Below are 23415 nucleotides of genomic sequence, written 5' to 3'. Positions count from 1 at the left end.
GTTCATTTAGTATTATTCAGTGCACTGAAAATAGGATGTGAATATTCAGAGTATATTTTGTATAATCTGTGTGAGTTATTGTATGTATTCATCCCTTTGAGGTCATTGGTTTAACCTATACTGAGTGTATTTGACATAGAGACTACTTTCAGTAGGTCTGGCACCTGAGATATTGCCCTTCGGTGTTTAAATTGTGTCAGATTTAATGGCAATGTGATTGTGTGAATACTTTACATGTTGAAATTCAGTTTTTTTGAGCTAGTTTACATTTAATAACTCTATTCCAATTAAATCCTTTATTTTTTTTGGTACTTCTACAAGTGTTTTATTCTTTCAAAAGTGTTTCTGTTGACTTGATTAGTTAAGGTGCTTATAGATTTAATTCTGCTTAACTTTCCAAAAGAAAAGTTTACATTGTGACTTCCGAGGGGCCTATCTTCAACACCTGTAGGCATTTAGTTCATGAATCTGGAGCGCTGTCCTACTTAGTTACTAGGAAGACAGGTAGTGGAGAGAACCACGCCGCCCTTCTGCCGACTGCCGGGGGAGACTACCGGACGATCAGCCGCTTCTAAGAGGGACATCGCGGAATTCATCTGTGTTCATCTGCGTTCATCTGAGTTCAGGTGATCTGTTGATTTATTTTGGCTCATTCGAGTGAAGCGGCTGATCGTCCGGTAGTCTCCCCCGGCAGTCGGCAGAAGGGCGGCGTGGTTCTCTCCACTATGTCAGCGGGGATAATAGTGCGGCCTGGTCCGGTTCCCGGCGCTCTAATTCAGTCACAAAATCAGCCTCGTCCGTCTTCGACATGAACTAAACTCAGATGACTATTTGCGGTCAAACTCCAGTTAGCCGTCTGATTTCTCAGTCTCAATACTGAACGAAGCTTCGTGCTGCTCTGGGAAGCAGACTCGGAAAAATAACCTTACTTTAATGTTTAAACTCAAGTATAAAACACAAACAAAAGTCCTCACAACACTGGATATAAGTTTAACACACTAAATCAGTCGTTAAATTCACTCTTTTTTCTTGTCTTTCTCTCACAACTCACGGAACTCTTTTTTCTCGCGATCGCCAAATCTCTCCCTCTCCCCTCTCTCCAATCAGAAGTTCACTCCTCTTCACAGAGGCGGGACTAAGCGTAAAATTAACCAATCACCAATAATTGAACAAACATGCTGGGCAAAGACACGTTTTAGCAAGTACATCCCAATCAAACTTTATAGTTTAACGTAACTCTTAAAGGGGCAGTACATAGATATATCAACTGAACACACAGACACTATTATGATACTATCTGAATCATAAATCTTATAAAACGATTTAATCAGTAACTAGCTGTTAATGTACTTAATCATAACCCTCCCTGGGTTACATAACTGAGCGGTTTCTCATCGAGAGACAGAGAGATATTTATTCCTGCTAACATTTTTTGTTCCATAGGTGCTTGTGTGGGAAATGCGAGGCAATGTTTACAGCTGAGGAAAGTCAGTGTTGCAGGGAGGTGGATGCATACTGGGCCTTAGTGGAAAATGCCAAACTTCCATGGTTGCAGTTAGTGTTACTACAGTAAAGCCATGGTGAATGTTGCTGATCTGTGGACACTGGATAGTTCGTTCATTCATTGCACAATGTTTATTCCTGGTTTCCACGTCAGCGCTGTTCGATCCGTTAATAACGGAGACATGTGAATATTTCTCACTAGATCTCGCAGCGATGTTATTACTTCAGTGGCGAATTCAAATGCTTTATTTACTGGATCTCGCAGTTAGGCTACAGTGTTGCTTGATCAGGCTCGCGCTGCACTGGTCCAAACTGATAAACAGTCCACACAAACACAATAACGAGTAGCTCAGTTTCGTTCCGCTTACATTGCGTTTGCCAGTTGATGTTGTGCTCGCGCCTACATCCGGCGGGAGAACCCGAAGATGTGTGCATAATTCTCCGGAGTGAAATGTGCGCCACAAACGACCGAGTGTGCGGTGACAGACGCGGCAGTGAAGTCTGCTCTCTTCACCTGAACAAAACGCACCCAAGAACGAAAAGCCTTGTTTTTCCTAGAAGGAAAATGATGGACACGATGTCCTGACAGGCTGGATTTTGTGCAACCAGCACAAACACAATCATTTACCATTATGGCTTCTCTAAAACTCGATCTAAAACTTTCTCTGTCGCTCACTACTGCTCTAACTACTACACCCACAGAGCGCTGGCTGAACGCGAGCTCATATTTACCTCGGCATACGTCATATGACGCGTTGCTATAGGGGGAAAGGCGTATTCCAGAGCCTAGCACATTTTCATCAAAATCTCTACAACCAATTAGATTTCATTAGTAATTTCTACATATGTGTTTTTAAAAAACCTCTTCAGACAATATCAAGTATTAATTCAGTTATAAATTTAACCTGCAAGTTGCTCTTTAATAATGGGTAATTGAATCTTTGACTCGAGTGATTAGTTCAAAACGCTGAATCATTCAGTAATGAATCATAGATGCGTGTTGCTGTGAGATGCTCTATGTTTCTATTGTTTGGAACTATTTTCGCTGCTGAAACAGAACAAAAACAGTCATTGCGTCTAAAAATGTAAGTAACTTAATTTTAACTATTTGTTTAACTGTTATGAAATCAATATCTCGGTTTCAATCGTGATAGCATTCAGGAAAACGGAACTCTGGTCGTGTGTAGCCTATATAACTAATTATAATTAATATGTTATAAATAACGGCGCGAACCTCAACAGCGCTGTTACCGTCCGTACATTAGGTAAGTTACCATGATGGGAGTTCCGTGTCTTTATTACACTCAACACATTATAATGATTTATCTGTCTTCCACCTTTGATTGAATGGAATGTTGTTATTACTTGGCCCGCTCGGCCCGCGGATTATGATCCGTGCAGCACTATGGACACAAGCGGGAACCGCAACAGAACCGTCACAGTGGAAAAAGCGGGAACCGCAACAGAACCGTCACAGTGGAAAAAGTGTATGAGCACGTGACTGTCTGTCCGAGTTTTGTCGAGAGGCGGAGGCGGCACGAAATTTGACGGAGGCGGCCGCCTCATAATTGTCTATGCAGGAAAAACCCTATTTCAATTAATTTAATTAAAGTAGGCCTACATTTAGATTTATAACGGGTCTGGTATGGTTCTCGATTTACTGTATTGATAAACAGTAATAATAATTTTTTACCCAAGTTTCCGAGTTAGGTGTGCCATAAACTTTAAACATGGCGGAGGGGAAAACAGCTGTTGCTGTGACAGACAGGAATGATTTTTTCCCCCACAAAAGCTAGATAACCTTGTAGGGGTGGAATGGTACACAGAAGTCACGGTTCGGTTCATACCTCGGTTCAGACGGTTCGGTACGACTTAGGTACAATGGAGGGAAAAGCAAAATAAAAATGTAGAAGGCAATTTTTTTTTTATTGTGTATGTCTCAGGCTGTACCACCAAAGGAAAATAAAAGTCTTTAGCCTTGTATTTTTTAAATAAGTTTTATTAATAAAGTAAAGGAACCATAGAACCAGTTTATTTGTAGTGCATTGACAATAGTTAATTAGTTTATTAATTAAATTAATAAAAAGACAAAGACCTTGAGATATGTTTGGTAATTGTAAATTAATTTGCTATATTTAATATTTTATATATATATATATATATATATATATATATATATATATATATATATATATATATATATATATATATATATATATATATATATATATATATATATATATATATATATATATATATATATATATAAATTTAATATATTTGTTTTCCAAATTAACACTAACTTTATTCTCATCTGAATTATAAATAATTGATTTCTGTATAAAATAATACTACCATTAAAAACACATTTGATTTTCTTTATTAATCAATGTAGAATGTGTAACTTAAAAATAAATAGATTGGTGCTCGGTTTGAGGACAAGAAATGAAAACCAATGCAATATGATGAATGTCCAAAAGATGGCACCCACAGACTGTTTTTAAATCGGGTTGGATAAATATCTTTTGCTTGTAAACCGTATGTGTGTGATTTTGGTTGGGTAACAGTTGTAGGTTTGTTTGTACAGTTTGAAAAGAGTTTACAGTTTGACAAAAGCACAATGTTGTGTGTACACAAATATAAATAAACACTTTGCAGTTTGAACGATGTCCAGTATGATCAAAATGACATAGTATGTTTTTATGTTTCCACTTTTCGATCGCGCCCGCGCCACTCTCACAACAATGTTAAAGTAAAGTAAAAAAGTAAAACAGCATGTATTTGACTGAAAATCCAGAATCGTCAACTAGCCGACTATATAGATAGATCTGTAAATGTTTATAATGGTTGTCAACAAATCAGATTATTTTATTCAAAATTAATTATCTTCAATAGATTTTGGCTTTAATAAGATTTCCCCAAGAAACCTGGTGTCCTCATGATTTCAGTTCTTTCCAACAGCAAAGCACTTGAATAAGAGAAGCTTGTAATCACGTCACAACTTCAGAAATTGGAAGTAGGACATTTCTGATTGAACATGAAGACAGCTTTATTCCTAATTTCCTTAGGAATTCAGAAAATTCACTCACCCAATTATAGATGGAGTCATACATCTGCAGCTTACGCGCATGAAAGTGGCACGTTGATACAGTGAACTGAAAGTGAACTAGTTGACACAGGAAATCAGCAGCCTAATAAAGAGGTTGACTGCCAAAAAGTAGTTTATGTATTTTGAAAATACAAAAATTCTAAGATTAAATGCATTTCAGTACAAAATACTTTTGATTCAAAATATAAAGTAGTATTTTGTATTTCAAATACATATTTTAAATACATTTATTTGAAATTCTGCCCATCCCTGTTTACAAGCTGTTTTATCCACGGTTGAAACATTGATTGAGCAATTACATGAGACATCATACATTTCAGTAGGTTGTACTGGATTTTTAAAAACACACCCTCTGATGTTTATTCATGTTTAGCTGTTTTGTGTTGTAACTAGTCAAAAGGATGAGATATCAAAAGTAACCTTGTCTGTCAGCGCATTGTCCTCTGTTTGCTCTGTTATAGTTTTTTTTTTTTTTTTACGCAGAATGAATATAGACTGTATGAAAATTTATAGAATGATGTGAGAGCGTGAGAACAGTGTCAATTGGCGTGACTCTGAAATGAAATACGTGTTGGCAGCCCTGGTTTACATAACCCACGTTTGGGTTTGTCCAAAATTGAAATTGGCTTATTTTTAACCCAATGCTTTTAGAGTGACAAGGATTACATCTGCTTGTATCTATTCATACCCTAACTGATGATCTAGAGCACAACTGTTTTATATATATACACATACATATATACAATATATGCACATATATATATATATATAGTATTAATGAAATATTCAGTATTCATTAAAAACTACACACCTTTTGTATGTAAAAACACACCTTTTGTATTTGTTGGGTTTCCCCTAGCTGTGGTGAGATTTTAGTTGCATCTATGTGGTTAAGATGAAGAAATACGGATCGCATGTGACATCAGAGATAGGATCTTTTAAGCTCAGTTGTTCTGCTGACAGGTTATTTTTTTTTACCTTATGCTATTGTGATAGGGCATTTTACATTTTTCACAACCATTCTGTTTTGCAGGTCAACTCTGCAGGTAAGTGTGTCTACATGCATTAAGAGCAACTTAAAAGAAATATCAAAAAGATATATTATATACACTACCGTTCAAAAGTTTGGGGTCAGTAAGATTTTTAATGTTTTTAAAATAAGTATTTTCTGCTCACCAAGGCTGCATTTATTTGATTAAAAATACAAACAAAAACAGTAATATTGTGAAATATTATTCCAATTTAAAACAGCTGTTTTCTATGTGAATACAGTAAAGTGTAATTTATTCCTGTGATCAAAGCTGAATTTTCAGCATTATTACTCCAGTCTTCAGTGTCACATGATCCTCCAGAAATCATTCTAATATGATGATTTGATGCTCAAGAAACATTTATGATTATTATCAATGTTGAAAACAGTTATTTACGTTTTTATTTCATGATGCTATGATGAATAGAAAGTTCAAAAGAACAGCATTTATCTGAAATCTAAAGCTTTTGTAACATTAAACACTACTACTTGTACACAACTGTTTTCAACATTGATAATAATAATGAATTTTTCTTGAGCATCAAATCATCATATTAGAATGATTTCTGAAGGATCATGTGACACTGAAGACTGGAGTAATGATGCTTAAAATTCAGCTTTGATCACAGGAATAAATTACATTTTACAATATATTTAAATAGAAAACAGTCATTTTAAATTGTCATAATATTTCACAATATTACTATTTTTTTATTGTTTTTTATCAAATAAATGCAGCCTTGGTGAGCAAAAAAGATACTTTTAAAAACATTAAAAAATCATATAATTCGATTTTGTAATATAATACATGATTGATTTCTAAAACTAATTAAAAAAAAAACAGCTAATCGATAGCTGAGAATGGATATTCTGCTATTTTAATTAATTCAAATGTTGCATCTCAGCAAAAAAGCATTACATACTTTAATTCTGTCTCATAATTTGCTATCAGCTGTTTACAATGAAAATGAGAACATTTGAATACATGCCCGGTTTCACATAGTGTCACATGTAACTTGTGGTTTTCTTTAGGTCTTGCAGATCACATCATTAAAAATGTTTTGGCCCTTGTCAGTGGTTCTGGCTCTCATCTCAGTGATTGATGCCTGTCCTATACCATGTAAATGTGAAGATATTTACATCATAATATGCTCAAGCCAGAGACTTCAGGAGGTCCCTTATCTGCCTCAGGGTACCAGGCAATTATATGCTACAAATAACATGATTGAAGCTCTCCCAAATAAAGGTTTGGAAGAATTGTTGGTTCTGGACCTCACCAAGAATTCCTTCAATATGTCACTGAATACCAATTGGCAGAACATGAGCAGACTTTCAAAGCTATTTCTGAGTGGAAATGAACTGAGTACATTAGGACCAAGACAATTTCATGGTTTGCTGAACCTCCAAGTGTTGGATCTCAGTGACAATTACATTAAAACTCTTCCTCAGATGTTTCTATATGGTCTGACCAAGCTTCAAATCCTCAATTTGAATATGAACGAGATATTTAGTTTATCTTATGGGGTCCTGGAGGGAGCTCCTGCCCTTATGGACCTCCAACTGAGAAGTAACATGATCGAGATGATCGAGGTGGATGTATTTGAGAACTGCACCCATCTAGCTAAACTCTATCTGTCAATAAACAACCTAAAAAGTGTAGGCAATGGGAGTTTTAAGGGTGCCATAAGGCTACAGCACCTCGATCTTAGTCGAAATGGACTAAATGCCATACCTGCCAGTGTCCTTCAGGATACTTCAAACCTCACTAGCCTCCATCTTCTAAAAAATTCCATAACTTCAATTCCTGAGGACATTTTCTTTAAGGTTCCAGCACTGAGGCATTTGGATATGAGTCATAATGCTCTTGTTTCTATGTCTGACGGTTCCTTTAGAGGTCTTTACCAGTTGGGCGCATTGGATTTGAGTTTCAATAAATTAGGGACACTTACGCCACATGTGTTTCAAGACTTGGGGAAGCTTGAGAACCTTAATTTGTATCACAACAATCTGATGTCCCTTCCAAACATCGTGTTTAACAACTTAAGCAAGATAACTGAGCTCCAGCTGGACAACAATAATATCTCTGCTATTCCACAAGACCTCTTTCACCCACTTTCAGCATTGCATGATCTACAGTTGGACAACAATCACATTTCGAAGCTCCACTCACACACGTTTGTGAAGCTGAGGAAGCTTAAGCATCTCGATCTTAGCAACAACACCCTCGTGAAGATTCCCAAGCACCTCTTCGGAAGGACACATCATCTGAGGGAACTCAATCTGGAGAACAATCATATCCACTCCATTCCAAAGTTGTCCTTTAAAGGTTTAGTCAGACTACGGACTCTGAAACTCAGCAACAACCGCCTGGCAAGTCTACCTACAGAGCTACTGATTAACCTTAGTTGTTTAAGGGAGTTAGGGCTGAACAACAACCAGATAGAAACCATCCCTATTGGATTTTTCACAGGTCTTAGGGACCTGAGGGTTCTAGATGTGTCCAACAATAAGTTACATTTCATCTCCTCTGATATCTTCAAAGATCTGTTCAAATTGAAAGAGCTGGATCTGAGCTTTAATACTCTCAAAAAGCTTCCAGAAGACATCTTCACATCTTTGAGAAGTCTCACAATGCTCCACCTGCAAAACAACCATCTCAGACACTTGCCCAGCAAATTGTTTTCTGCTCTAGCCAAGTTGGAAGAGCTCCATTTGGACAGAAACCATCTCCAGCATATTCATCCAGCACAGTTTCAAGGCTTAGTGAAATTACATGAACTCGATATCAAATTTAATCACCTGCGCTCATTGGAAAATGGGACTCTGATGCCTTTAGGAAACCGAATACTTGTCCATCTTGATGGGAATCCATGGGATTGTTCTTGTGTGTCCATTCTGTATCTAAGTCAGTGGTTTAACAATAATACTCAGTTGGTAAAACCTACACCTATGTGCTCCTCTGGCCAGAATCTCTCCTACCCAGCTCTTTTCCCATCATCGTTATCAAAGCATTGTACAAGTTCAGCCTGCTTCTCTTTAAATATGGAGAAACTGTTGGTTCTCATTGTTTTCTTTCAGGGTTTGCTTTTCTTATGAAATTGCTGTGCTATGCTAAACGACTACATGTGTGGTTAAAGTGTTGAGAACAGAAACCACCACAGCTTCTGCGGAAAGGATTAATAATTTTTAACATATCTGAAATGCAAATGCTCATCAGAGAACATGACTATATTCCATAAAACACTGAAAAATGATGTATCTGAGAATTATGTTAACGTTTTGCATTATTGTTCCATAAAATAAACTGCTATGCTGAATACTTGCAGCCTATTCTCAGAGTGTGTGACAAGACAAAGCGTTTAAAGAAGCCACATGCTGATGCAGCAAGAGGGGATTTCCTTTTACTCATTTCAGAACCCAAATCAGATTCTTATGCACTCACTCATCTGGGTGTTTTTAAAAACTACATCTCAAGGCAAAGATGTACAACCGGCTGTAAACTGTGGTTGTTTGTCTGAAAAACTAGGTTGGATCAGATTTCTCTTCATACATTTTTTTCAGATAGACATTTTCTGTGTTTCTTCATTTTATTGGCCCAAGCTTGTAATTAAAAATTGTTCTAAGGATGACAATAAACTTACAACTATATATTAATTCATATTTATGGATACATTAGATTAATTTGTAACTTCTATACAACTGACAAATGTTTTGTCTGTTTAGACTACCCATTTTTCATAATAAAATCACTGTAGTTTTTAAGAAACAGACAGAAATAATGTTCAAGTAACAAGTAATAAATGTAACTTAGGTAGAGGCTAGCTATAACGGAAGATGAAGTCTATTCAGGAAGGGTGGATGATAAGGAAATGCATTGAAACATCTATATCTAAAGTTACTAGTTTTATGTTTTGTTTTTAAGTTTCTCAATGTGAAAGATTTTCAAACAAGTAACACTTTTTTTCATTTTTTAAATTGAGTTGAATAATTAAACATCTAGGACATTAATATAGATTAAGTCAGAATATCCACTACCAATAAAATTTTGACTTTTTTGTGACCAAGTCAGTTTTATTAATACAGGACTAATATTCAAGCATCTAAATTCAAAAATAATTTGGGAATAACACAGCACTGTTGTTACAATCCATGCAACCAACTAGAAACAAGACACATGATATTGTAGACTATATTTTATTATGTAAATAAATACATTTAATAAATGTATTGCTCACATCCTTAAGTTTGTTCTTAAATTGAATTGAAAAAAATGAAAAAGAAAAGAAACTCTGTGTCTGCAATTGGATGTTCTGATTTGATCAGAACAAAATCACAATCTTATCACAATTATTTTTCCTGTTGGTTTTTAAGACTATTTTGCAAGTTATTGAGAAGCAAAGCCAATCTAATTTCCCAATTTAAAAATATAGTCCTACAAGGTAACAAAGATTAAAGAAAGTGTTTAAAAAATGTTAAAAGTTAAACAAAAATGTAAAAAAACATTACCCACCTCTATAAGCATAGATTAAAAAAGACTAGATCACTACATAATCTGATGACTTTGATTTATTTGTTGATTTTTAAGAACTTTACAGTTTATTTCACATTAATTTGAAGATTAATTCTACATTAAACAGAATTTTCTGAGGGAACTAGTGTACTGAAATATTTATATCAAGCTGAAAAACTGAAGACAAATTAACAAAGCACACAGATCCCTGTTAAAACACAACTAATCCTGTTAGTTAGTTTACCCAAAAATGTAAATTCTGTCATCGATTACTCACCCACATGTTGTTCCAAACCTGTATGTAAGTTATTTTGAGAAATGTTTTTTTTTTTGTCAATGTGGTCCAAAGTGTTTGAAAAAAAGAAAGAGAGACATCTGTATCAAGAGTAAACAAGGACAATTTTTTCATTTTTGAGTGAATGATCCATTTAAATCTATATACATTTATGGCACCTCAAATTTCTTAGATAAGCAAAACTCTTCCCACACTTGTCACACATGTATTGCTTTTCCCCAGTGTGAATGGTCATGTGAGCTTTGAGCGAATTTGACTGGTTAAATTCCCGCCCGCATGTGGCACATCTGAACGGCTTTTCTCCGGTGTGTATGCGCTGATGTCGACGGAGATTTCCCAATGTGCAAAAACCTTTTCCACACACGTCGCAATTAAAAGGTCTTTCGCCGGTATGCAAGGTCAGGTGAGCTTTTAGGCAATTCTGCTGCCGAAATGTCTTCCCGCACACGGAGCAGCTATAGGGCTTCTCTCCCGTATGAATCCTCTCATGAGTTTTCACACCAGCAACACTCTTAAAGGACTTTCCGCACACACAACAGCTGTATTTGGTAGCGACGGTGTGTTGATGGTGATGGTGAGATTTCAAGGTGTTAATAGAGTCGAGGGTCTCTTCACACACGATACAGGCGACTGGAAACTGTCCCGCATGAATAGTGAGATGCGTTTTTAAGGCGTTCGTGCAACCCAAAACCACCCCGCATACAACACAGTCGTGTCCGGTTTGTCCCGTTTGCTGTCCCTCATGAAGCCGAAGCATCCACTTCTGGACAAAGCCCTGACCGCACAATTTGCATTTGTGCGGTTTCTCGCCGGTGTGAGTTAGTTTGTGCGCCTTCAGCGAATCGAGCTGGTTGAAACTTCGCCCGCACGTCTGGCAGGTGAACGGCTTCTCGCCTGTATGGATTCTCTGGTGCCGAAGTAGATTGTTTCGAAAGTGGAAGTTTTTCTCACATACGTCACATTTATGCAGCTTCTCTCCCGAATGCACGACCAGATGCTTCCTGAGACAGTAAGCTTGATGAAAAGACTTCCCACAAACTTTACACATAAAAGTCCTGTCTTCGTTATGAATCCTCTGGTGATACATCAGCTGTTTATGTTCGGTGAAGGTCTTGCCACAATGACTGCAAGCATAAGGGCTCTTGTCAGTATGAAGCTGGTAGTGTACATCCAAATTGCCTTTACTGCCAAAACGCCTACCACACTGCGAGCAGATGAAGGTTTTCTCTCCCGCCGCATGAATGACCCGATGAGCTCTCAAAAGAACGAGTGAGTCAAATTTCCTTCTACAGTGTTTACAGCTGAACGCTTTGTCTTTCTTACGACATCTCAGCTGAGCACGTTTGCTTCTTAAGATGCTCAAAGTTCTAGATTCTTCCTCATCATCACTGTCCTGCAACACCACAAACACAGAAGGGTTGTTGTTTTCTGCACAATCAGCTGACATCTCATCCTTAATGATCACAGTCTTCTGTGTTTTAATGGGCTTTTCAAAACAGAAAAAGAGAACAATTTAGATCAACATGAAAGAAATGTGTTATTGCGGTATGTATACACTACCGTTCAAAAGTTTGGGGTTGGTAAGATTTTTTTTATGTTTTGTAAGATTCTGTTAAAATGTAAATTATTCCTGTAATGTCAAAGCTGAATTCTCGGCAGCCAGTATTCAAGTCTTCAATGCCACATGATCCTTCAGAAATCATTCTAATATGCTGATTTGGTGCTCAGAAAACTTTTCTTATTATTATCAATGTGGAAAACAGCTTAATATTTTTGTGGAAACCGTGATAAAAAATTCAGGTTTCTGATGAAAAAGAAAGTTAAAAAGAACAGCATTTATTTGAAATAGAAATCTCAATAGTATCACTTTTGATCAATTTAAAGGGGTCATGAACTGAGAAATTTTGACATATAAGAGGTCATAATATTATAAGAATACCCTGAAAGTTTCAGAACTGAAAACTTCCTTGTTAGTCCAAAATCAGTTTTTATTGTTACCAGGCCCAGCAAACGACTCGTCCTGGAATGTGCCTCTTTATGAAGTAATAAGGTAGTGAAAGTCTGCCTCTGCATAAGAAAATCAATGTAGGCCCTGCCCACTGGCGTTAGTGAGATGAGGATGAGAGAAGAGCACAGGGTCACTCACTGGACTAAAAATAACATAACCTCCAAAGGATCCTAAAGCTAGGAATGTGGATATTTATTTTCAACAATGTGACTGTCTCAGTTGAAATTTTTTTATTTGTATTCGGTACATTTCACTGGATTCTTTGGTAAATCAGTCCGCAAACTCAGCGCAGGCTTTGCAGACTTTTACAATATGGACTCAACAGTATTGCCACAACATGTAAGTAACCATGTTCATTCTAATGCCTGATCTGTGACCAGTGATTTCTGATGTTCTCTGTCCTGTCAGTAAATCAAACCAGTGACTAACGGTCAACTTCACATTGTTTCTCTTAGTAGGGTGTAAATAATCTGTTATTTAAACTGATTGAATTATATATAGAAAACGATCAAAGAACGCTCTGCTTACAATAGCTGTAGCTGTCAATCAAACAGCGCGTTTCTAAGTGACTAAGTGAGTTCTGGACTCGCACCAAAATTCCCGTAATAATCAACAAATCTCTTATTTACATTGTGTTTGCACTGTTAGTTATGATGAAAGCATTAGTGTGCAGAAATCAAGTTGCAATGACGATATCGCTATGTCTGTGATCGGCTACATGCTCATCACTGCAACCATTCATGCCACGATCTAAATATAATGCCATAGATCTAATTGTAATGCTATAATTAGCACTTTTCACGAGTAGTTAACATTGAGAGCTGTAATAGTAAAAACGTGCTAAAAGTTTGAGACTTCCACATGTAATACTAGCTATTTCATATGCAAACATGTCAGCCAATCACAGCAGTGGGCGTTTACAGTGAAGTCTCACAGCAGACACAGAGCGTTCAAATCAGATGCTAAAATCATGCTAGGAAAAATGCCTTTTATTTATAAATTATGACAATTTTTTAAGTAAAATCATACTAACATTATAGGTGCACCCCCAGGAAACATTCTGAAACAATAAAACAATGCAGTTCATGACCCCTTTAATATGTCCTTGTTTAATAAAAGTAATAATTTCTTTAAAAAAATGAATAAAGAGATTTTATACTTTCAGAACCTAACTGTTGTGATCTATTATGTGTGAATAACTTACTGTTCTCACATGCTCAGTTTCTATGATCTCCTCCTCCTCCCAGCTCAGAATGATTTTCTCCGTAGAGACTGCAATGGCACAACGGATCACACATCTTAAAGATTTGCTCTGAGAAGCATAGTGGTGTGAATGAAGCATAAGTAATAAATCTCACCTAGAGTAAGCTGGTCACTGGACTGACTTCTGAAGAGAGCACTGTCGGTTAGATTAGTCTCTCCCTGTAGAGTCTTCTGCCGTTTCTTAGCTTGCTTTAGTGTTGTAGTCAAGCTGTCCTGTGCACTCTGAGTCGTTTCAAGATGCTGAAGTGCAGAGAAAAGCTGGCATATTTTCTCCACAGCTTCCTTTGCGTTACGTTCTAACACACAGTTCAGTTTGGTCTAAAATATAGAAACAAATAAATTATAAACTTACTAGCCTAAATTAAGCTGTCATTCATTAAGGGACCAAAAATATTTGCAAACTTTGATTTTTTTTTATACAATAACATGGATAACAGATTTGAATGGTTAAGATTGACAAATGCAATCAAGACTACAATTGGTGAACAAACTGAGAATCTGGAAAGAGATTATTTATCCTAAATTATGTTACTAGGGTGCCACAATATCAACGAATGAACATTTTATCTGACCAATTTATCTGCAGCACCTTTGATTTATTGCCATATCTAATTAAACAATGCAGGTTATGATATAAGCCTTACAAACAAACGTAGCAACTAGCAAGCAAACATTCAGTCATTTTGTAAACTTTTTGCTCACTTACTGTAAAGTCCAGAGTGACAGACTCGTTTGCTGTAACGTTAGTTTCTGTCAGTGGAGGTATGCCTGATAAGTCCACGAATGTAGTCATTTCTTTTACCGTGTCCTTTACAAGCGTCTCCAAAACAGAGACAACATCAGATTCCAACGACATTTTTGTCCTGCTGCTGTTTTGGTGACAGATATAATTATAATTTCAATAAAGCCATTACAATCTTCGTTTCCTGTTCTCTTCTCTTGTATTAAACAGCGTTGTGGTTGTGCTCCCTGCTGCCCCTAACTGGACTGGAGTTTATTTTCATTTCAATTGTGTGTGTGTGTGTGTGTGTGTGTGTGTGTGTGTGTGTGTGTGTGTGTGTGTGTGTACAGGTTTTATAAATCTGCTAGATTTCTCTGCTCACTATGAAGGTTTAAACAGCCACTTCTATAAACTTGTGCCGTTTAGGCTTAATCGTTTTTTTTATAATAAATTAAAATGATATCAATAAATAATAAATTAAAAGATATACGTCCTATTCCGTACGAATAGGGCTTTATAGTGCACGCGACGTCTGATTGTTCTAACCGACTTTCAACATTTATAATGATATATTATCAAATGTTATGATTTCGACCATACGTTGGCGGCATCTGATGGTGAATCAACCTCAATTTCGACGTTGAATCGATGTTGTATTTTGACGTAATAACGTTCTGATCAAATAGTGAACGTTGATTCATCGTTGAAATTTGATAGACTAGACGACGATACTGACGTTTACAACCAAACATAGACGTTGAATCGACGTCTGTCTGCTATCTGGGCAAATATTAAAGATTAAGTTGACATTTGAATTAAATGTTGTTTGGCCAATATTAAACATGCTGTAGTGCAGCAACTACTAACACCAGGCCGCTGACACCCTCTGCAGACTGCAGGCATTTTTTATAATACGTAATGTACGAATTATGTTTATTTTAGTTTATATCATTTATTTTATATGGTGTATTTTAACAGTGTGGTTCAATAAAACCCATAGCCTATGATTACTTACTTTGATACTTTAGCCTATTTGAACCAATTATTATTGCTTGTTATAATATTTGTATTTTAAGTCATTTTAAAGGCTGTTGTTCATTTGGATCTATTTTTATTGCCACAATTTTACTTGATACTTGATTAATCGATGGAATAATCCGGCAGAATACTCAATTAATAAAATAATCAATAGCTGCAGCCCTAATCAGTTTGACATATGTTCTAATGTATCAAACTGATTAGGGCTGCAGGCTGCGGCTATCAATTATTTGATCCTTTTTGTGTAAGAAATATGGAGGGAACAGAAATGACGGCCAACATAACAGCTGTCAGAATCTATTCCCGCACTCCCATTATGAGAGAGGTGTTGATACAGTGGCTTAAAAAAAAGGCTGATTAATTTTTTTGTGTGGATGGAGCTTAATCAGTTTAAGTTCAAGTGCCATCAGTTTAAAAAATAATTTTTGAAAGTTTTTGCCTTTTATTATGATAGGACAGTATGAGATCAATAAAAACCCTCGAGCCGGGACTTGAACTCGGGTCGCCAAAAGCCCAACAGTGCTATATGTCAGTGCACTGACCACTTGGATATCAGGGCCAAATTTTTGTCATACACTGGGAAGGACACTCGCACGGACACGGACACCGGAATGGGCACACTGGCACAGACAGACACACCGGCACCGACACATACATACTGGACACGGACACTGGAATGGGCACACTGGCACAGACAGACACACCGGCACCGACACATACATACTGGACACGGACACTGGAATGGGCACACTGGCACAGACAGACACACCGGCACCGACACATACATACTGGACACGGACACTGGAATGGGCACACTGGCACAGACAGACACACCGGCACCGACACATACATACTGGACACGGACACTGGAATGGGCACACTGGCACAGACAGACACACCGGCACCGACACATACATACTGGACACGGACACTGGAATGGGCACACTGGCACAGACAGACACACCGGCACCGACACATACATACTGGACACGGACACTGGAATGGGCTCACTGGCACAGACAGACACACCGGCACCGACACATACATACTGGACACGGACACTGGAATGGGCACACTGGCACAGACACACCGGCACCGACACATACATACTGGACACGGACACTGGAATGGGCTCACTGGCACAGACAGACACACCGGCACCGACACATACATACTGGACACGGACACTGGAATGGGCACACTGGCACAGACACACCGGCACCGACACATACATACTGGACACGGACACTGGAATGGGCTCACTGGCACAGACAGACACACCGGCACCGACACATACATACTGGACACGGACACTGGAATGGGCACACCGGCACCGACACATACATACTGGACACGGACACTGGAATGGGCTCACTGGCACAGACAGACACACCGGCACCGACACATACATACTGGACACGGACACTGGAATGGGCTCACTGGCACAGACACACCGGCACCGACACATACATACTGGACACGGACACTGGAATGGGCTCACTGGCACAGACAGACACACCGGCACCGACACATACATACTGGACACGGACACTGGAATGGGCTCACTGGCACAGACAGACACACCGGCACCGACACATACATACTGGACACGGACACTGGAATGGGCACACTGGCACAGACACACCAGCACCGACACAAACACACCAGTACTGACACCGATACGGACACCGACATGACATGACAAAAAAGGTGACGGAGCATTACAGCCAAACTAATGTCCCTTTTTAAAAAACAAAGCCTTACAAGGTAACAACATATAAAAGTAACGAATATAAAAAGATAAAAGATAAGAACAAAGATACACATTACATATTCACAACATACAATATACACATTAAATAAACAATGCTTTATTTTTTTCAGCTACAGTAAGTGTATTCAAGAAAGAAGCATTCAAGAAAGAAATTAAATGAACAGATATAAAGATAAAACACTACATAGACTTCACTGTATAAATTATACATTGATACTTATGAAAGCTACTATTAAAGTTCTCAGAGCAGTGAGTGATTTTCTCTGTTTTTTGTTGTTTTATTAACATTAAAGGGATAGTTCCCCCAAAAATGAAAGTTGTCATCATTTACTCTCTCAAGTTGTTTTAAACCCACATAAGTTTCCCAGTGACTTCCATAGTTCTATTTTCCTACTATGGAAGTCAATGGGGACCAGCAACTGTTTGGTTAGCCACATTCTTCAAAATATCTTCTTTTGTGTTCAGCACAAGAAAGAATTACAGGTTTGGAACAACATTAGAGTGAGTAAATAAGGACAGAATAACATTTTTTTGGGGGAACTATCCCTTTAAGGACAAGTGGCAGCATGTTCACTATTTGGCTACTGTCACTTTAAGACAGGAAGCATTTCAATATACATGCATATGACACGCACCTGATTTTCTCTCAAATCTTTGCTTTCACTTTAGACATAACCAACTGTGTTTATGTAAACCTTGTGTGTTTTTGAGAGTATTAACCCAATAAGGCTTGAAATTTCAGTGCGAATTTATAGATGATAAAACAGACCTAAAAGTACAAGGAAAAACTTTTTATTTTTTGATAAATAAATACAGTCAAGCATTTCTTGTAATTTCCACAAAATTATTTATAATCCTACATAAAATCCAGGGACCTGTAGGTAAACATTACTCAATTTAGTCATTTCAGTTCAGAAAGCTGAAATGATTTAAAGTGGAACGCATTTGTGATCTTTGAAATTTCTCTGATAGGCGAAACTTTTCCAACACTTAGTGCATGTGTACGGCTTGTTGCCAGTGTGAATGTGCATGTGTGCCTTCAAATTGTTGGGCTGTGTGAAACTCTTCAAACAAATTTCACAGGTAAACGGCTTTTCCCCGGTGTGCACAAGCCTGTGTCTTTTCAAATTGGCCGATAAATGAAACGCCTTCCCACACGTTTCACACTTGTGAGGTTTTTCACCGGTATGAGTGCGTATATGCATCTTCAGAGAGCTTGACAGCTTGAATCTTTTCCCACACAATACGCATTTGTGAGGTCTTTCTCCTGAATGCAGAAACATATGGGTTTTATACGAAGCCCTCAGAGAAAAATCCTTACCGCAGATCTCGCACTTGAAAGGTTTCTCCCCCGTGTGGAGCTGCTGGTGCATCCGGAGGGAATGTACGCTGCTGTACTTCCTGTCACATAACGTGCACGTAAACGGTTTGCTGTTGTCCGAATGCAGCTGCAGGTGAGTTTTCAATGCATAGGCGGAGCTCAGGAACTTCCCGCACACGTTGCAGCGATGAGCGTTGCTCTTATCTCCCGGATTTCCAATTTGATTGTGCGTTAGAATATGGTTCCTTAGGACATAATTATACTGGAATGTTTTCCCACACATTTCACACATAAATCGCTTCTCTCCATGCACCCGCATGTGGCCTTTGAGAGTGCTTCTCTGATTGAATCTTCTGCCACACACCTCGCAGACGTAAGGCTTGTCGCCGGTGTGAATGAGAATGTGGCGTTTCAGAGTCCCGGAAAGCGCAAAACTTTTCCCACAGACGTCGCACGTGTGCGGCCTCTCACCCGTGTGCACACGAAGGTGGTGTTTCAAAAGTTTATGGTACTTGAAGGTCTTATTGCAATGGCTGCACTTTATGGGCCTGTCACTGGAATGAATTCTCTTGTGGTAGTTTAACGTGCCAATCAGGGAGAAACACTTCCCACAGGTGTCGCATTTGTACGGTTTTTCGCCCGTGTGCACCCTTTGGTGCATGTATAAACTTCTTTTGATTGTGAATCCCTGTCCGCATATTTCACAGGTAAATGGTTTGACTTCCGCATGGACCAGTTTGTGCGCTGCGAGATCCCTGAAGCTCTTTCCACACGTAGCGCAGGGAAATTTCTTCTTCTCGAACTTCTGCGAGTGTTTGCGAAGGTGAGTCTCTAGCGCTCTCAGCAGTGTGAATTTCTTCCCGCACTTTTCACAATTGTGCGGCCTCACGATTGAATGCACACGTTTGTGCTGCACAAGAGAGAACATCTTTGGAAAGGCCTTTCCGCACTGCTCACATACAAAAGACTCTTTGTCCTGTGGCTTTTCAGGTTGCTCGGTTGATGTCTGCAACACGCCTTCCTGATCTTCAGACCAGCCCACGTCATCAGCAGCTGGCAAAGTGAAAAACACCATTACATCAACATCAATCATAGTCTATTCATATATTCCCAGTTTAGCAAAAAATAAAATAAAATAAAATAAAAGTGAAGCAAAACTTCTTCAACTTATTTTATTTCAGTTACTTGCCATTAAATTTTGTTAAAGTTTTTCATCTAATATTTCAATCTTGATTTCAGCTTGTATTTTTAAGCTTTATTTGAATTAACAAAATACATTCTTAAAAGTTTTAGTTAAAGGTAGAGTAGGCAATTTCAGAGAGGCTAGCAATAGCAAGCTAGCTTTGAAATCCCATAAGATCCCACCCTCCCTTCAGAGCGCCTCGAAAGCCATGCTTCCTCCAAAAGACATGAACATGCACAGCCAGAGCAGAGTCTGCAGAGCGTTACGAGAGACGACGTTAAATTACCTCATGTCTAAAAGCACATAACATTACAATAATAATGGCCGTAAACAACTTAGAGCTCTGACTTGAATCACCTGACTGCTGCCGATTCATTTCAGCCTCGTTAGTGTTGGCATAGAAACGCATGAGGTCTGAGGACGAGAACAGCTCCAGGCAGAGCAGGCATAAGGCAGGGTTGCTATCTTTTAATTACAGTTATGACATGGCATAAACGCAGCATAAGATTGTTGTTTCCGACATGTGTGCGAAGGTATAGAAATACATATACTGACAGGCAGGACTGAATGCAATGATTGGACAAAAAACATTTTGTTCCTAAGACTTCCACAGAAGATATACATACATGTTTTAATATTTAGACCACTTCTATTTTTGATTGCTATCAGGATGTGAAGAGAGTATCAAACTCATTAAAAACAAAACTGCCTACCCTACCTTTAAAGGAACACTCCGACTTTTTGGGACTTTAGCTTATTCACAGTATCCCCCAGAGTTAGATAAGTCCATACATACCTTTTTCATTTCTGTGCGTTCTGTAACCGTAGGAGCACAGCTACTTGGGCGGAGTGGCTACTTGGGCGGAGTGATTAGCGCAGCACACGAGACGCCCTGTTGATGGTTCCGTAAACAAAGTAGCCCCTCCGCCCAAGTATCTGTGCTCCTACGCCTAGTGAGAATATAGTTCCCAGTATTTATACGATTAAAAATGGTCTCTGTCTCATATAGCCTTGTTATTTGTACACGCTGTGACTATACAGATCACAGCATGTAAATAGGAAAATGTTTGCATTATTTTGTCACTTATTGGGATTAGTATGCAACCTTATCCAGACATTTACATCCAGTCTTTGTGCTAAGCTAGGCTAGCGGTGGGTGCGTCAAATAACACTTGCAGAACGCACAGAAATGAAAAAGGTATGTATGGACTTATCTAACTCTGGGGGATACTGTGAATAAGCTAAAGTCCCAAAAAGTCGGAGTGTTCCTTTAACAATAACAACACTGACATGTATACACATGACTGTAAGTGTTGGTAATGTAAAACAGCAGCAGAAATTATTTAGATGTTCTTGACACAATGAATGATTGCAAATGGTAAAGAGGCTGAGTAATTTCAAACTGAAAGTTGGGACTCTTACCGTCACTGATGAATATTGTCTGAATGGCTTCTTCTGCTCTTTCCGCCACCATAAGACACTGGCTTGCATCACCGTCCTGTGCATGCTATAATTCACATTACATGTAAATGTTTCAATCAACATTTAACACACTGTAAGTTGTTTTGTTAAAATAAATTTCTCTTTAAAACTGCACAGTATTATTATTCACTTCAGTGCTTGATGGTTGCTGGTGAGACGTTGCTGCCAACTCATTCAGAGGACTCATAGAGAAAGATATAGCATCCCCTGTGAGAGAGGAACACGAAACAAAAATGACCACAAATACTAACGACAGAGAGTGCTACATCTGCAAGTCTCTAGAGTGGCCTGATACTGAAATCAAGTACCCTGAAACTCCTGGTTTAGGATAGATGTTGTTCCACTGAGGTCACGTCCCATCTGAGATGAAGTCTTCTTTATGTCATCTCGGCCATTCAAACACATTTGTGCTGGAACTGGTGCAACAGATGAACAGTATCTGAAGAGACTGCAAATCTTCTGCACTGCTTCTTTGGCAAACCTATCCATTATGGAATTAAGCTGCATTGAAATGAGAAAAATGCAATAATTATAAATATAAAACCTTGAAATTATATGTTTAAAAATTGTAAATACAATAAAGGAAACGGCACAGTTTTCACACTCAAAAAAAGAAAAAAAAAAAGCATTATGATAATTACAAATATCTAATTTAAAACTAAATATAGGTTTATGAGCTTTAGAGGAGACATGCAGAGGTTAAAGAGTCAGTCAAAAACCTTAGTATGGCCAATTTCATGTTTAAAACACAATAGAAAATAGAAAATCACGTATGAATAATACTATAAGTTAATGACCCAGGCTGTAAACAAAAGGAGGATTATTTCACTATTTTAATAAACAATCAATTACAACCATACACGTTGAAGTTCTAATAACAGACTTTCATACCATATGAATCTGAGTATCGTTTGATTTGATAGTGAGATGAGATTCATCGTAGCTGCATGTAAAAGTCTTTCGTATCTCCAGTTTAGCAGTGTCCGTCAGTAATGACATAACCAGAGTGGTTTGACTCTGAAAAAGCTCATACCGGGCCATAGTGACCACAGTTAAGAGACGTGCAGTAAATCCAGAAAATCCAACTCAGTTTGTGTATGACAACTAGCCAGAATCTTGAACTCCCTAGAAAAGTTGCACTGGGCAGTAAACTACTTCCTCTTTGTTTTAAAATAAAAGTACCCTAATGCTTGCCATTCGTCATACAATTTGGTTATGATTAACAAACAAAACATTAGGCGTATAAACTTGATCCTAAAAATAAGACCCATTATTGACCTCAGTCAATACAAAATATTTCTCAGAACAAATATACTTCAGAATGAGGTAAGAACTTTTTCAAAATAAAAGTCTCTGACCGCTATTCAAAGGATACTTGCTCCAACTTCGCTAATTACAAAATAATAATAAAAAATACAAAAAAAAAAAATCCTAATTACATTTTTCGTAAAAAAATAAAAATAAAAAATGTGTTGGTTTAATTACAAGTGTTCCCTCAAATATAATTTTTAATAACAAAGAGCATTGAACACTTTTGACCATTACCTTTTCTGCAATTTGTGATGACGATTTTTAAACTTTCATAAGATAAATTCGTTGAGGAACCATTCCGGTTTTTTGAATATTCATTGAAAAGCATAAATCTATAACATTATTCGCAAGCATCTTCACAAGACCAATAATGAAATCATTAATGTCAGAGCTTACTTGAAACATTTAGATTCATTTAAAAATGTTTATAGCGTTTAAGATTTGATTATTTTCAGCGAATTTCAGACTTGGAAAACACAATTTCCTCAATTTAAAATGTCCAGGTTTTTCATAGCCATGCCAACATTTACATAATTATTATTACTCTGTGAATGTACCCTGATATTATGCATCAAATCACTTGATATAGGTCCATATAATTGAAAATGTAACATAAAAATTTACAACAGATTGTTCAGCATGTTTTCATTTAATGTTTTCACAATGGAAACATTTGCCTAGGAAATATTACAATATTTCCACAACATCTTTTTCACACAGGTTTGCATTTGTGATCATTGAAATGTCTAAGTAGATATACATAATTCTTCCCACACTTCTGGCATGTGTAGGGTTTCACTCCAGTATGAATTTGCATATGTGCTTTAACATGGTCGGGTTCTCGAAACCAGTCCCACAAATAACACT

General features: G+C 37.7%; 3 protein-coding genes across 7 annotated transcripts; 1 reads left to right on the top strand and 2 right to left on the bottom strand.

Annotated features, from left to right (window-relative positions):
- Positions 1–6698: 6698 nt before the first annotated feature.
- On the top strand, positions 6699–8738 carry LOC308693726 (uncharacterized protein; the record flags this gene model as incomplete). The annotated part of the gene is made up of 1 exon (XM_081370823.1): positions 6699–8738. One exon carries the CDS (start codon positions 6699–6701, stop codon positions 8736–8738), a length of 2040 nt encoding a protein of 679 aa, XP_081226949.1.
- A 943-nt stretch (positions 8739–9681) lies between these two features.
- On the bottom strand, positions 9682–14698 carry LOC308693059 (uncharacterized protein). 5 transcript variants are annotated; one of them, XM_081369767.1, is made up of 5 exons: positions 14425–14698; positions 13814–14036; positions 13660–13727; positions 11648–11840; positions 10485–11571 (listed from the first exon to the last, which is right to left on the bottom strand). In XM_081369767.1, the coding sequence occupies exons 1-5, from the start codon at positions 14572–14574 to the stop codon at positions 11534–11536; spliced, it is 672 nt and encodes a 223-aa protein (XP_081225893.1). In that variant the 5' UTR covers positions 14575–14698; the 3' UTR covers positions 10485–11533. The 5 variants fall into 5 exon arrangements, with proteins under 5 accessions (XP_081225889.1, XP_081225891.1, XP_081225890.1 ...); XM_081369763.1 differs by having other exon boundaries at positions 9682–11933; XM_081369765.1 differs by having other exon boundaries at positions 9699–11840.
- Positions 14699–17328: 2630 nt separating this feature from the next.
- Positions 17329–22560, bottom strand: LOC308693515 (uncharacterized protein). Its single transcript, XM_081370437.1, has 5 exons — positions 22129–22560; positions 21546–21738; positions 21368–21444; positions 21178–21262; positions 17329–19625 (listed from the first exon to the last, which is right to left on the bottom strand). Exons 1-5 carry the CDS (start codon positions 22276–22278, stop codon positions 18181–18183), a joined length of 1950 nt encoding a protein of 649 aa, XP_081226563.1. The 5' UTR covers positions 22279–22560; the 3' UTR covers positions 17329–18180.
- Positions 22561–23415: the final 855 nt, after the last annotated feature.

Source organism: Scardinius erythrophthalmus (assembly GCF_964197995.2).
Source record: "Scardinius erythrophthalmus genome assembly, chromosome: 7".
In the NCBI taxonomy this organism is placed as follows: domain Eukaryota; kingdom Metazoa; phylum Chordata; class Actinopteri; order Cypriniformes; family Leuciscidae; genus Scardinius; species Scardinius erythrophthalmus.
Note: the sequence above shows the minus strand (reverse complement) of the source record. Positions and strands in the feature narration are given on the sequence as shown.